The following is a 15,558-nucleotide window of genomic DNA, read 5'->3' as shown; positions in this document are numbered from 1 at the left end:
TGCTTGGAGAAAATGTGTGGGAGCAGGAACTCTGGGAAGGAAAAGCACTGTATCTCATTAAAGGAGTAATAATTTGTTAAGGGGAGTCCATCTTCCTAGAGGTGATCCCTCCATCCTGAGGGGTGATACCTTGGCCCATGGATTGACCTGCCCAACTGATAGTTAGGTCTCTATCCAGATCAGAGATTCTATTCTATTAACCAGAAATTTTTCCTTAATTACTGCTACTCTCATACTCCCCCCACTGAAGAAGTAACCGTAAAACCATCTGGGCACCAGGTCAGGGATCCAAGTCCCTAAATACTTTTGTCATCTCCAGCCTACAGCAATGATGAGACTACTAAGAAGCCCAAGAACAGCTCTGGCTTTTACCCAAGAAACATGTTATCTTGAGAGGGTGGGATGGGGTGCCTTTTTATCCTCAATGGCCTAGCCATTTTTCTCTCCCGCTCCTATCATTCCCTTCTCTGAAGAGTTGACACCAACTGCCACTGCGGAACTGGAACAATGACTAACCTGACTTTGTGAAGGAACTTAAAAAAAAAAATCAGGGTTGGGGATTTAGCTCAGTGGTAGAGCGCTTGCCTAGCAAGCTCAAGGTTCTGGGTTCGGTCCTCAGATCCGGAAAAAATTAAAAAAAAAAAAAAAAAAATCAACTTATTATTTTAAGTACTTACATTTTAAACTCTTAACCTAGTAAACCAATGTTTAGGAGTTTTTTGGTTTTGCCAATGCTGTAGATTGAGCCAGGGGCCCTGCACATGCTAAGCAGCTTTTCCACTAAGAGACATCGTCAGCCCCAACTTTGAGGAATTACTGAAAAAATGGCTAAGAAACTGAGCACAAAGACCCACAAATGTCAACAGAAGTATTACTTCAGTGGATTGCTGAACACTGCCTAATAGAAGGGATAGCAATGTAAAAACCACTATGTAGCTCTGGAGCTGGAGGCAATTAAGAGTGCACACTGCTCTTACAGAGGACCTGAACACCCATATCAGGCCTTACAGCTGCCTGTAAATCCACCTCCAGGGGAATCCAATGCCACCAGCTTCCTTGGGCACCTGCACTCACATGTACATATTCTCATACAGAGAATTTAAAAAATAATTATTAAAAAAAATCCTGAACTAGTATTCCCTTCAGCAGTACTTGTGATGTGATTCAGAGAAGATGAGCGTCCCTATGCCAAGGAAAGATATCATGAACTAGAATTCTGGTTTTTAAATCTTCAGTGAATTACTAACTTAAGATTAGATTTCAAACCACAGACTCTTTCTAAAGAATTATAAATCTATGTATATACACACAAAGTTTTGTACACAGCACTACTGTAGTCTAAACTGCTTTAAAGATCCCAATGCCAAGAAATTTCAATCACAGAACTATGGTACTTATAGTATACTGTTAATTTTTTTTAAGAGAAGTAGATGATTAGTTCAGTTGTAAAGTATGTCTAAATCAAGAAAAAGAGGGCTGGAGAGATGGCTCAGAGGTTAAGAGCACTGGCTGTTCTTCCAGAGGTCCTGAGTTCAATTCCCAGCAACCACATGGTGGCTCACAACCATCTGTAATGAGATTGGTGCCCTCTTCTGGCCTGCAGGGATATGTGCAGACAGAACACTGTATACATAATAAATAAATAAATCTTTAAAAAAAAAAAAAAGAAAAAGAAAAAGAGAACAAATTATTGAGTAGTTATCTTCAGATAGAATTGTAATTTCCATATTCTGTGATTTTTTTTCTTTCCTTTTTTTTTTTTTTTTTAACTTTTATTGATTCTTTGTGAATTTCACATCAGGCATCCAGATCCCATTCATGTCCCTGTCCATTCATATCTAACCTCTGCTCTTGCAACCTCCACACTAAAAAAGAAAAGAAAAAAAAAACCTCACCATGGAAGCTGTAGTGTAACACAGTATACCCTTTAGTCTATACATCTTTACTTGCAAGTGTTCATTGCAATGAATCACTGGTCTGGTTCCAAGCCTCTGGCTTCGGCTACACTATCAATACTGGGCCCCTACTTGGGACCCTTTTGAACATACTGTTGTTGACGTGTCATGGAGATCCTGCAGCTTTGGATACGCAGGGCTGGCCCCTTCATGTGCTCCAGCAGTTCATAGATGGGGTGGATGTTGGGGTGGCCAACTCTTAGCCCTGGTTCTGGGCCTGGGTGGTAGCTGGGTTGGTCAGCTTTCCCCATCCTCATCACCAGGGCAAGCTCTCCAGCACTGCCCCAGCTAGTTCACCCTTTGTGGCAAAGAGCAAGGAGCAAGGGGCAGGGCCAGTTCTCCTGCTCTCTGGCTCTAGGGGTGGCTCACCTGCACTCACTCACACCACTAAGGCCAGCTCTGTGTTGCCCAGGTGTTCCTCTCTGATTTTTCATTTCTCCATACTTTTCAAAATGAACTGGTAATCATTGAAAAATTATAACACTAGAATATTTAATCTAAATAAAGTTGTTGTTGTCAAGGAAAATAAGAATATGTTCAAGGTCCTGGGACACAGTGAGGAGGCCAAGTCCCTGCCTAGTATGTACAAGGACCTGGGTTTGATCCCCAACAGTCAGAAGGGAGGGAGAGGACATGCTATTTATCTATTCATCCTAGGCTAACCTGAACTTCATAATTCTTCTGCCTCAGTCTACTGACACTTGGAATTACAGGCATATACCACCATGCTTGAATTAGGTCTTAAAGTACACAGGTAAATAATAAATGAGTGGTGGTAAGTGGTATCAGAGAACTACTAGATGATCTCCAGTGTGAAGAAAGGATGGGAAAATACTGCCCACTGTACATTACGACACAGTTCTGAAAGCAACCACTGGCAATTGTAAGGTCTTTATAAACACAGCACTACACTTCATTTCTGGACTTTAGAAGACTATGTTTAAAGTCTCTGAAGTAATGTATAAAGAAACAAATGTCAGAAAGCCACTTACATTTCCTGTTGTGTGTTAACAGCACTTGTTTCAAGTCCACTGTTGCTCTTCCTAACAGAGCATCTGCTTTTAAAGTGTGGTGACTCCAAACTCGAAACTCCAAGGTGGTCTGTGGGGTCACATTTCTGCATGAATAACATTATAACAAAAATGAACACGGCATCACTGTGAGTGCTAATTCTGTTATCTATTTCAATGATTTTTTCCAAAACCATGAATTCAGTTTAATACTGTATGAAATAGTAAACTGATTGGATCAGAAATGAAAATAACAAGTATTTACAAATACATTATTACTTTAAAAACTATATCAGGATTTTTGTAAACAACCGGCACAGCACTGATTATCTTACTGAAACCTCAGAAAAACTTCTGTGGAAACACATTTCTCCAGAAGTTTAGAATGGTTGTCATTAGTTATAAAGCCTCTATTACATGTAAATTTATATCATTTTACTTCACAATGCCAAAATTAAGATTGACTGACTTTATTTCTGTATCAAACATTCAGAAAGAATACGGCCATGTGGAAATAACTGTCTATAAAACAAAAACACAATTATTGTGCTTCCTCTTTGAGAAAAGTGAAATTAAAAATTTCTTTGTATATTACATTTTTAGATAAAAAAAAAAAAACTTTATTACTTGAAGTCATTCTACAAAATACAAAACATAGCACATGTGACTTGGAGATTTTGTATCCTTTACATAAGATACTCACACAGTCAGCTGCTCATCCCATTTTGGATTAGAAGAACTACTGGATTTTGCTGTTTTCTTAATCTCTCCATCCACAATGACTTCAGTATATATTGCTGTTCCAAACCAGTTTTTTTTTCTTTTTAGTTTGGCACTAGAAACTAACAGAAAACAATAATTAGTTGTCAGTATGTACAACCAAAAAAATCTGTGCTGCCAACTAGTAAACCAATAAAAACAGAAGTGTTCTTCCACATCTAGTACATGTCTCACTGGTAAAAGGAGAAGCTACTAATGTCCGAAAGCCATCTCATTTTCTCAATAACCAATTTATTGAGATAACTCATCCATTTGAATAGGATAGTTCATTTGTTTTAGATTCAAACTTGTACAAACATCCAGATTAATTTGAAAACATTTTTGTTAATTCTCCAAAATAGCAAATGATCATTAAGGAGGAATTTTCCTATCTTCTACCAACATCCGCCAATCTGTCTCTATAGATTGTCTGTCCTGAAAATTCTGTATAGTGGGATCATATACATGATTTCATGACTGCCTTCTTTCACTTAACATATTTTCAGGTTCCACCAATGCTGTAGCATGCATCAATACTTCATTCCTTTTTCTGCCAAATACTATTCCATGATTGATATACCACAGTTTATTTATGTATTAGTTGACAGGCATTCCAAACACAGAACTGTGCACTTTCAGGGCATAATACTAACTACCAACCAGTGAAAATAGCACATTATGATCACCTCTATAACCAATTCACTGCAACTATCCTGGGTCTGAGATGACAAACGAAGAGCACCCATGTTACACTCAGGAATCGTTAAGAAAGAAAACAATATAAGCTTCCATTCTACTGAGAGAATTAGTCAAATAAACCAATGAAATACGAAGTGAACGTAATGTGACAGAGATAAAGTGTTTGAAATAGTTACCCTTCTGTTAATACGTAAAGAATAACAAAAAAGATTATAAACAACTGTTTATTAAAATACTGGCAACAGAGTGCAAACACTGTTAACATAATGTCTGAAGTGCTACTGGGAGGGTGTTAGTTTTAAAACTCATTCCCATCCTCTGATGTTGCAAGTTGCTCTAAGTTTACCACCAAGGGACGGATATAAGGGGCCAGACTTGTTACCTCTCAAGAAACTCTCCAAATAGAAGGTTTCATTCCAAATAGAAGTTATTTCTTTGATACGTACAGGTCCTATCTATCCACACATTGAAAGTAAAGAGAAGGCAATACAGGATCATGCTAAAAGCGTACAAGTGTAATATATCTGGGTTCATGTTTTAACTGCCATTACTAGAATCCTGACCTGAAGGAGGTCAATTAACGGCTCTGCCCCTCCATTTTCTCACCTGAAAAACAGGGGAACAATAATACCCAATTCTTAGGATTGGTGAGTGAAGGCATGCAAAAGCACTATCATCATCAACAAATTCCCCACATCCAGTATGGTGACTGTACCTATGCTATTACTAATGAGTTAACTGCAGACCCACTCAAAATATACCTGTACCTATGCTATTACTAATGAGTTAACTGCAGACCCACTCAAAATACACCCACTGTGTTTCTTATTTGGCAAAGTGCTTGACAGTACTAAAAGCTGCTAAGGTAACAGATCTTCCTTCTCCCCTCAACAGATTTTTTAAAATATCCTTTTTAACTCAAAAAAAAATTGTAACATGGTGGCTCAATAGTACATATAAAATTAATGGTATGTTTTTAAATAAAGTGAATGCTACTATTTTAAACAGGAGTTCTAATTACTGGAAACAGGATAAATTACATTTTCCCATTTACTGGTTTACCTTTGGTGTTATACTCAAAATGCCCTTCACAGTAATACTTGATAAATATTGAAAATTAGCAGACTTTGGATGAGGTTCCTTAATTTAAAAAGGTCCAGTAACAGTAATGTTCCTAAAAACATGTAGTAACAAATGTATATGGTCCACATGAAATTTACCATAAAACTTGAATGATGGACATCAAAGAGAAAGAAAATGATTTGATATATTCTTAGATCTGGAAATTTTGAGATAAAAGCTTTAAATCATCTCCAATTTAATATATCATTTTACAACAATAACCCCAAATTACTGGGTTTGAGTGTTCAGGGTAGACACAGAGAGAAATGGGGAGCTTAAACTCAAATAAAGAGCCAAAGAAAATAGCCAGTAGAGATAAAAATGTATGAGATATGAGCTAATTAAAGAATTCTCCAAATTTATGTACTATAAAATGAAAGTAACTAGACAGTCTAATAGTGATGTAAGAAATAGTATAGAACAAGTAAGGTGGTAACACTTGAAATCAACAAGAAAAAATGGTTAGGTCATAAATAATTAAATGCTTGAGAAAAATCACCTATAGCACACATCACAAATACTAAAGGTGCTCACACTTTAAGTGAAATTAAGGGCCAGTGGGTGGCTCTGTGAGTAAAGGCACTTGCCACCAAGCCTAATGAATTGAGTTCCATCCCTGGAACCCAAATAGGAGAGAGATTCTCATAAGTTTTTTGCTAACCTATACATGTACCATGGCTCATGTATGTGCACATACATGAATAAATGTAAAAATCAATATATTTTTAAAGTGTAATTGAGGTACCATAAGACACAATCCAAAAACTACATCTATATGCTACTATAACAATCTATTATTTTTTAAGTCAAAAACTATATATACCTTGCAAGCTTTGCATCTGATCCTTTCATGTTGAAAATCTTAAAATCTACAATACTGAAAATTACTTATCTCTGCATGCTATTATAGTTATGTTCATGGTATAGTAAATTATCACATTACAGTGGGTTACCTTGTTTGACTTTTAGATCATGGTTTTCCTGTTTCTAGGCTATTTATTGGTTGACTGAGCGGTTAGTTTTTTAGAAGCTGAAATGAAACTCAAAGCCTTACATACACCAGGAAAGCACTATATCATGGAGCTACACCCACAGCACACTGTTCTTGTATGTTTGTTCCCTTCAATCATCGATAGTTTAATGGCAGAAATAAAGAAGAGACATGGGCACAGAGGCACACACATGTAATTCCAGTGCTTAAGGCCTAAAGGAGGATCATGAAGCTACCCTGAGTCCTACAGAGAGATTATGTCTCAAAACAAAAAGGGAAAGGAAAACAAATATGCTGGATGTGGTTATTAGTACATGCTTGTAGTCCCAGTTCTTGTGAAACAGAAGCAGGAGGAACGCAAAGTCAACACTAGCTTTGGCTACATAGTTCTAAGGCAATGTAAGCTACATAGTAAGACCTTGACTCAACAAAACCTAAACTAAACTAGTTCTCTCTGCTTTGTACTTGCATTGAAGACAGACCTCTCAGCCTCCTGTTCCTGATGCCATGCCTGCCACTTGCTGCCATGTTTTCCTCACTAGAAAGGATTCTTTCCTCTTATTAACCATAAGCCCAAATAAGGTGTTTCTTCTGTAAGTTGCCTTGGCCATGGTGTTTGATCACAATAGAAAAGTGATAGAGAAGTTGATACAAGAGAGTCAACTGCTGTGTGAAGAACCTAACCAAGTGATTTTTTGGAGGATTGTGAAAAAGTTGAAGACTGTAAGCAGAGTTAATGAGCCATCCTACCAAGAGCTCAGAAGACAGTGGTGCTGAGAACAAGTATGTCATGGAAAATCAGCTCAAAAGGTATTTCTGAGGGGAACAACGTTAGCAATTGGACTTATGGCCATTTGTGTCAAATTTTGGCAAAGAACCTAGCCACTTTTTGCCCTTGTCCTAAGAACTTGCCTGAGGCAAAAATTAAAAAGTAACTGACTAATCTCTTTAGTGAAGGCAATTTCAATGCAACATAATAATGAATTTGTGATGTGTTCAATATTAAAAATGTTTATTTGGGTCTACAATGAGAAAAAGAAAACTGGGCAGAAATAAATGCAAAATGTACAGTTTGGAGAAGAAAAGAAGATCAGATCTAAAGAGGCAGCCAACGTTGGAGTTGAAAGAGATAGGGAAATTAACATCATTAAGAAGAAGCCTCCTGCTTAGTACTAGATAAAGGGAAGGGTAACCTCAGGGCAAGACCCTCCCACAACTAAGCTTCCAACTTATGAATGAATATAGGGTATTGCCTGCCCCTAAAAATCAACAGAATAAAAGCTCTGCTGCTAATGTGACATCCATCTCAGGCTGGCAGTCCGATTATTCACCAGCTGCTTTGGATGAATGAACATGCAAGAGTAAAGGGGTTTACAGATAGACAACTACCACACTTCAATAATAGAGGGAGCATTGCATGATGGTGCCCGATTGTTTGAAATAAAAGGGCTAATGGAGTAAGCTGGACTGAGGATGTAGTTCAGTGGTAGAATGCTTGCCTAGCACCCACAAGGCCCTGGCTTCAATCTCCAGGACCGAAAAAGGGGGGAAAAGAAAAAAAAGAACATTGTTTGTGATAAAAGGAACAAAAAACTAGAGTCTTAAGACTGCAACTGGCATCCTCATTACTAAGAGAAGGCAGTGGTTTCTCTGGACTTCAGTCTCCTTGTTTATAGTCAGAAGTAGTAGTTTTTATTACTCAAGCTGTTGTGAAATCAAGAGCATGGATTTTACAAAGTTATTTTTACTTTAAAAAGCAGAAATGAACAAAATGATAAAGTCAAGCCAAAGCAAAAAAAAATAGAACACGAAGGCAAGACACTAAAACCCAGTGCCGCCTAACATCAGTCCAACTTCATTGTGTATGTCTCAAAAGCATCACTTATGGAATATATTTGCCTAATTAGGTATGCAAAATCCAATTTCATCTACCCATCATAATACTACATTACTACTAAAATCACTTACCAGTTACCTTTAACTGTAACCTTCCACTGTGGTCATCACTAGTATCAGACCTCGGTGAAGCAGTGGCCATGTCCCAAAATTCACCTTAACTCTATTAAAAAAAAAAGATAATTTGTTCGTGTGTCAGAGATTTCAATTTTCAAGATGATTAAAACCGTTTAATCAATGAAAATTCATACCTATCACAAGTTCTCAGATACCTTTCATTTAAAATTAAGACAGTATACAAACCTTATTTATATAAGAGTGGGGCCATTTAACCATATCTGAGTCAATTTGAGCAACAAAGTAAATGATAATACTAAGAATCCAGGATCATATGTTGATTTAAAAATGAATATATACATGAATATGAAAACATATATTTATATGCATTATTGAAATCTCCTGAGTATATTCCACTTTTATTCTTAAATACTTCAGTGTGTATTTCTTAAGAATAAAAACATCCTCCTAAATAATCACAGTACAATAATTAAACTAAGGAAAACTTAAACTGTACACTTAACCAAGAATTTAAATTTGCTAAAAAAAAAAAATTAAACAAAAAGCAGAGCTAACTACAGCTTTCTTCTACAGACCAAATATCTCAAGGCTCAACTTCTATCCACCTTTAACCTACTAAAGATTTAAGTGGGCTATCCTGGGAAATATTGAAAAATACTAATGAATATTAATATTTATCTTGCTTTTCCCTTAATTTGACATTTTTTCTGTGCTCCATTTAGATCCTTTCCCTAAATTCAGAGACCAATATTCTAAAACCATTACACTTTCTTTACTTGCTTAGATTTGCATAGATTATGTTTTGATATATAGACACATGCGTATGCAGACACACACAAAAAAAGATGGGAGTTCCTTAATCTATGATCAAGACCTCTTTCAGGTCAATATACTTATTCTACAGAAGAGAAAACAGGTTTACAACTGATATCTACTTAAGAGCAATCAGTTGTCATGTTCATGTAAGAAAACCAAACAAGTCAGCCCTAAAAACTTAGATACAAGTAACATTATATGGACTGAACAAATGGTATTTAGAAATATATAGTATATATCTATACAATTTTGCATACAAAAACAAATTAATGAAAAGCAAGACCATGAATTTGAAAGAGAGCAAAGAGGCACATATGGGGTTTGGGGAGGAAAGAGGAAAGAGAAGGTAGAAATATATTAATCTCAAAAATAAAAAAGTAGAATGAATTTTAAAAAAGAAATCAATTGCAATGAAACACTTATATTATCAACTAAGGGAATAAAGTCAATGGAAATTGAAGGCTTTTTCCAATTTTTAGCAGTCTGGTCTACTAGATAATAATGAAAGACCTTCCTTCCTGCTTTAACATAAACACTTCCTGCATAACTCAAAACCAACTGTCTTATTTTCCAAGCTCTGTTATGTTCTTAAGTGTGGAAGTTATCAAGCCTATACCACACATATAATGGCAGCCTTAAAAAAGAGAGAGAGATGAAACGATAGTAAGAAACAGAACATTCAAGGCTAACAATCTTAGTTCAATCCTCATACCCCACAAGTTGTCCTCTAACTTCCATGTTTTATTCATTCCACATAAATAAATAAAATAAATTGTAAATAGTATAGACAAACAAACAAACATCTAATCCTGAGTGTATATGCTGATAGTTGTAGTGCATAGTCAAGAGAAAAAACTGGACCTGCTGAAAGGTGAAAGGAACTGAGACCTCACTGTGAGGACCCAAGACAAAATTACATCAGAGCACCAACAACCCACTGACATATACCATTAGGACAACACTCAAACTTAGACATGAGATTTACTGAAAACGAAGAACAGCCTAACCTGGGCCTACAAGTAAGAGTCAGTGGAAATCCAATACAATAGTTTCTGACTGTCAAGAACTTTCAAAGTTACAACCGTATACTTTTAAATTCTAGTTTTATCGATGAATGATGAAGTATGGCCAATCAAGAAAAAACTATAAAAGGTAATATACAGGCATCAGTCAGAGGAGTGGGTGAGTTACCCACCACCTGCCAGCTGGACAGCCTCACTCACTGGATTCTGTTCCCCCAATTCCCATTCCACCACCCAAGCCTTCCTGCCTCATCACCCTCCCTATGACTAGACTTTCCCCCAACTCCAGTAGACTTTATTGGCTCACATACAGTCCACACCAGTCAGAAGAATAGGTGAGTGACCTGACTCCTGCCAGGAAAGCTGTCCCACTCCTCAGATTCTGATCCCCAGGACCCATCCCACGGCTCTCCCCCACCTACCTTATCACCAGCAACACTGCTGGGCACTGCCCCCAACTCCTGTAGAATCCCACTTTTGGGATGTAGACCACACCAGTAGGAAGAGCTGACTTCAGAGGCTCATGTACAGACCACATCAGTTAGAAGAACAGGTGCAGATCAAAGCAGTCAGACTCCCTACTAGATCAGAGGTCATGTTATCCACTAGAAATCCAGGCCACAAAAAGTAGAAGACCAAACAGAAAACAGAAATCAAGAAGACAAACTCAGGACCTAGACCTATAATCATCCTAAAACCAGGTATCTAAACACCAGTGTAAGAATACAATCAAAAATAGCCAGGGCAACATGGCACCACCTGGAAATCAAAGAAAAAAGACAACCAAAAAATTGGAGGAAATCAATAAATCCCTTAAAAAATACCAAAAAAGGAAGAAAAGCAAAGAGATGAAGGAAACTAATCAAGATCTGAAAATCAAAATAGAAGAAATAAAGAGAACACAAACAGGGAAATTTGAAAATGGAAAGTCTAGATAAGTGAACAGGAACTGCAGAAGCAAGCATCACCAACAGAATTCAAGAGATGGAAAAGAGAATCTCAGACATTGAAGATACAATAGAAGAAATAGATTCGTCAGTCAAAGAAAATGGTAAATCTAAAAAATCCTAACACAAACCATCCAGGAAATCTGGGACACTGAGAAAAACCAAATCTAAGCATAATAGGAATAGAAGGATCTCAAAAAAAAAAAAAAAAAACCCAGAGAATATATTTAACAAAATCATAGAAGAAAATATTCCTAAGCTAAAGAAGGACATGCCTACAAATGTTCAAGAAGCTTACAGAACATCAAATAGATTGGATCAGAAAAGAAAATCCCTGATCCACATAATAATCAACACTAAACATACAAAACAAAGAAAGAATGTTAAAAGCTGCTAGAGGAAAAGGCCAAGTAACATATAAAGGCAGACCTATCAGAATCACACCTGAATTCTCAATGAAGAATCTAAAAGACAGAACTGCCTGGACAGAGGCCAGCCCAGACTATTATACCCAGCAAAATTTTCAATCAACATAGATGGAGAAAACAAGATAGTTTATGACAAAGTCAAATTTAAACACTATCTATCCACAAATTCAGCCCTGCAGAAGGTACTAGAAGGAAAACTCTAATCAAGGAAAATAACTATGCCTATGAAAACACACTAGCAAATCCCAAAGGGACACGGACGGACACACACACACACACACACACACACACACACACACACACACACACACACACACACAAAACCACTACAACTACCACCACTACCAACAAAAAATAACAATTAACAATCACTGGTTGTTAAGATCTCTCAATATCAATGGACTCAATTCCCCCTCAAAAATAGACACAATCTAACAAAATGGATACAAAAACAGGATCCATCCTTCTGCTCTACATAAAAAACACACCTCAACATCAAAGACAGACATTACCTCAAAGAAAAGCGTTGGAAAAAGATTTTCCAAACAAATGGAAGCTAGGTATAGCTATCCTAATATCTAACAAAATAGACTTCAAACCAAAATTAATAAAAAATGGAGAAATACATTTCATACTCATCAAACGAAAAATAGTATCTCAATTCTGAACATCTATACCCCAATGTAAGGGCACTCACATTGGTAAAAGAAACATTACTAAACCTTAAATCACACAACAAATCCCACATATTAGTAGTGAGAGACTTCAACAACCCACTCTAACCAATGGACAGGTCGTCCAAACAGAAACTAACCAGAGAAATAATGGAACTAACAGATGTATTGACTCAGATGGACCTAACAAATATCTACAGAACATTTCACCCAAACACAAAAGAATATACCTTCTTTTTAGCATCTCATGGAACCTTCTCTAAAGTTGACCATATACTCAGACACAAAACAAGTCTTAACAAATACAAAAAAAAAAAAAAAAATGAAATAACTTCCTGTAGCTTATCAGACCACCATCGATTAAAGCTGGATTGCAACAACAATAGAAACTATAGAAAGTCTACAAATTCATGGAAAAGGTACAACTCTCTACTGAATGCCTACTGGATCAAGGAAGAAATAGAGAACTTAAAGGCTTCCTAGAATTCAATAAAATCAAATGTACAATATACCCAAACTTATGGGACACAATGCAAGCAGTACTAAGAGGAAAGTTCATAGCATTAAGTGCCTGCATCAAGAATTTGGAGATCTCATCTAACAATGTAACAACTCACCTGAAAGCTCCAGAACAAAAAAGAAGCAAATTCGGGAGGAGTAGAAGGCAGGAAATAATCAAACCCAGGGCTGAAATCAACAAAACAGAAACAAAGAGAACAATACAAACAATCAATGAGACGAAGAGTTGATTCTTTGAGAAAATCAACAAGATAGACAAACCCTTATTTAAACAAACCAAAAGGCAGAGAAAGAATATGCAAATTAACAAAATCAGAAACGAAAAGGGGGCCATAACATTCACTGAGGAAATCCAGAGAATCATCAGGTCATACTTCAAAAACCTATGCTCCACAAAATTGGAAAATCTAAAAGAAATGGACAATGTTCTTGATAGGTACCACATACCAAAATTAAATAAAGAAAAGATAAACAATTTAAATGGACATATTATCTCTAAGGAAATAGAAGCAGTCATTAAAAGTCTCCCAACCAAAAAAGCCCAGGGTCAGATGGTTTCAGCACAGAATTCTACTAGAATTTCAAAAAAAAGCTAATACCAATACCCCACAAATTGTTCCATACAATAGAAACAGAAGGAACACTGCCAAATTCTTTTTATGAGACCACAATTACCCTGACACCCAAAGTACACAAACCACAACAAAGAAAGAGAATTACAGACCAATCTCCCTCATAAACATTGACGTTAAAATACTGGCAAATCGAATCCAAGAATACATCAAAAAAATCATCCACCATAATCAAATAGGCTTCATCCCAGAGATGCAGGAATGGTTCAACTTACAAAAATCTGTCAATATAATCCATCATATAAACAAACTGAAAGAAAAAAAAAAAACACATGATCGTCCCATTAGATGCTAAAAAAGCCTTTGCCAAAATCCAACACCCCTTTCATGTTAAAAGTCTTAGAGAGAACAGGGATACAAGGGACATATGCTGTGGATGCAGGACTGGAGAAAACTCCAGCTACAGACATACCTAAACACAATAAAAGCAATATACAGCAAGCTGACAGCCAACATCAAATTAAATGGAGAGAAACAAATTCTATTACAATCAGGAACACAAGCTGTCCCCTGTCACCATATCTATTCAATATAGTACTCGAAATTCTAGCTAGAGCAATAAGACAACAAAAGGAGATCAAAAGGATAGAAATTGGAAAGGAAGAAGTCCAAGTATCATTATTCACTGATGATATGAGAGTATAATACACAAGCAACCCCAAAAATTCCACCAGAAAACTCCCATAGTTGATAAACACCTTTAGTGAAGTGGCTGGGTACAAGATTAACTCAAAAAAATCAGTAGCCCTCCCTACAAATGAAACAAGGGGCTAAGAAAGAAATCAAGGAAACATCAGCCTTCACAATGGCCACAAATAATATGAAGTACCTTGGGGTAACTCTAACTCTAACTAAACAAGTGAAACACCTGTATGAAAAGAACTTCAAGCCTTTGAAGAAAGAAATTGTAGAAGATATCAGAAGGTGGAAAAATATCAAATGCTCATGGATTGGTAGAATTAACATAGTAAAAATGGCCATCTTATCAAAAATAATCTACAAATTCAACACAATTCCCATTAAAATTCCAATACTATTCTTTACAGACCTTGAAAGAACAGTACTCAACTTCATATGGAAAAACAAAAAGCCCAGGAGAGCGAAAACAAATCTGTATAATAAAAGAACTTTTGGAGGTATCACCATCCCTGATTTCCAGCTCTACTACAGAGCTATAGTAATAAAAAAATAAAAAAATAAACACATATGGTATTGGCATGAAAACAAACAGGTGGATCAAAAGAATCCATTCAAAGACACAAACATAAATCCATACATCTATGAACAACTGATTTTTGACAAAGAAGCCAAAATTATACGATGGAAAAAATAAAGCATTTTCAACAAATGGTGCTGGTATAACTAGATGTCAGCATGTAGAAGAATGCAAATATATCCATATCTATCATCCTGCACAAAACTCAAGTCCAAGTGGATCAAAGACCTCAACATACATCCAGATACACAGAACCTAATAGAAGTGATAGTGGGAAACAGCCTTGAATGGATTGGCCCAGGAGACAACTTTCTGAACAGAACACCAATAGCACAGGCACTAAGATCAACAATTAATAAATGGGACTTCATGAAACTGAAAAGCTTCTGCAAGGCAAAGGACACCATCAATACGACAAAATGGCAGCCTACAGAATGGGAAATGATCTTCACCAACCCATATCTGACAGAGGGCTAATTTCTAAAATATATAAAGAACTCAAGAAACTAGACATCAAAACACCAAATAATCCAATTAAAAAGTGGAGTATAGATCTAAACAGAGAATTCTCAACAGAAGAATCTCAAATGGCTGAGAAACAAAGAAATGTTCAACATCTTTAGCTATCAAGAAAATGTAAACCAAAATGATTCTGAGAATCCATCTCAGAATATCTAAGTTCAAAAATACAATTGACAGCTCATGATGGAGAAGATGTGAAGCAAGTGAAACACTCCTCCACTGTTGGTGGGAGTGCAAACTTGCACAGCCACTTTGTAAATCAATGTGGCAGT

The 15,558-nt window shown here is 36.4% G+C and overlaps 1 protein-coding gene across 11 annotated transcripts in view; it reads right to left on the bottom strand.

Moving 5' to 3' along the window:
* Wwp1 (WW domain containing E3 ubiquitin protein ligase 1) overlaps positions 1–15,558 on the bottom strand; it is a 133,460-nt gene that overhangs the window by 90,367 nt on the left and 27,535 nt on the right. For 9 of the 11 annotated variants that reach the window (XR_013048979.1, XM_076563852.1, XM_006983261.4 and 6 more), the window contains 3 exons: positions 8,505–8,595; positions 3,669–3,807; positions 2,948–3,072 (listed from right to left, as the gene is read on the bottom strand). Coding sequence is in view for 8 of the 11 variants with exons in the window: in XM_076563852.1 (XP_076419967.1) it covers positions 2,948–3,072; positions 3,669–3,807; positions 8,505–8,574 (334 nt within the window). In the remaining 3 variants the exon portion in view is untranslated. Of the gene's footprint in view, positions 1–2,947; positions 3,073–3,668; positions 3,808–4,986; positions 5,030–8,504; positions 8,596–15,558 lie in introns of all 11 variants that reach the window. The other 2 variants (XM_076563855.1, XM_076563856.1) reach the window with 1 other exon arrangement.

This window comes from Peromyscus maniculatus, chromosome 2 (assembly GCF_049852395.1).
Source record: "Peromyscus maniculatus bairdii isolate BWxNUB_F1_BW_parent chromosome 2, HU_Pman_BW_mat_3.1, whole genome shotgun sequence".
In the NCBI taxonomy this organism is placed as follows: Eukaryota; Metazoa; Chordata; class Mammalia; order Rodentia; family Cricetidae; genus Peromyscus; species Peromyscus maniculatus.
The sequence above is the reverse complement of the archived record's forward strand: the minus strand, read 5'-3'. Positions and strand labels throughout refer to the sequence as shown.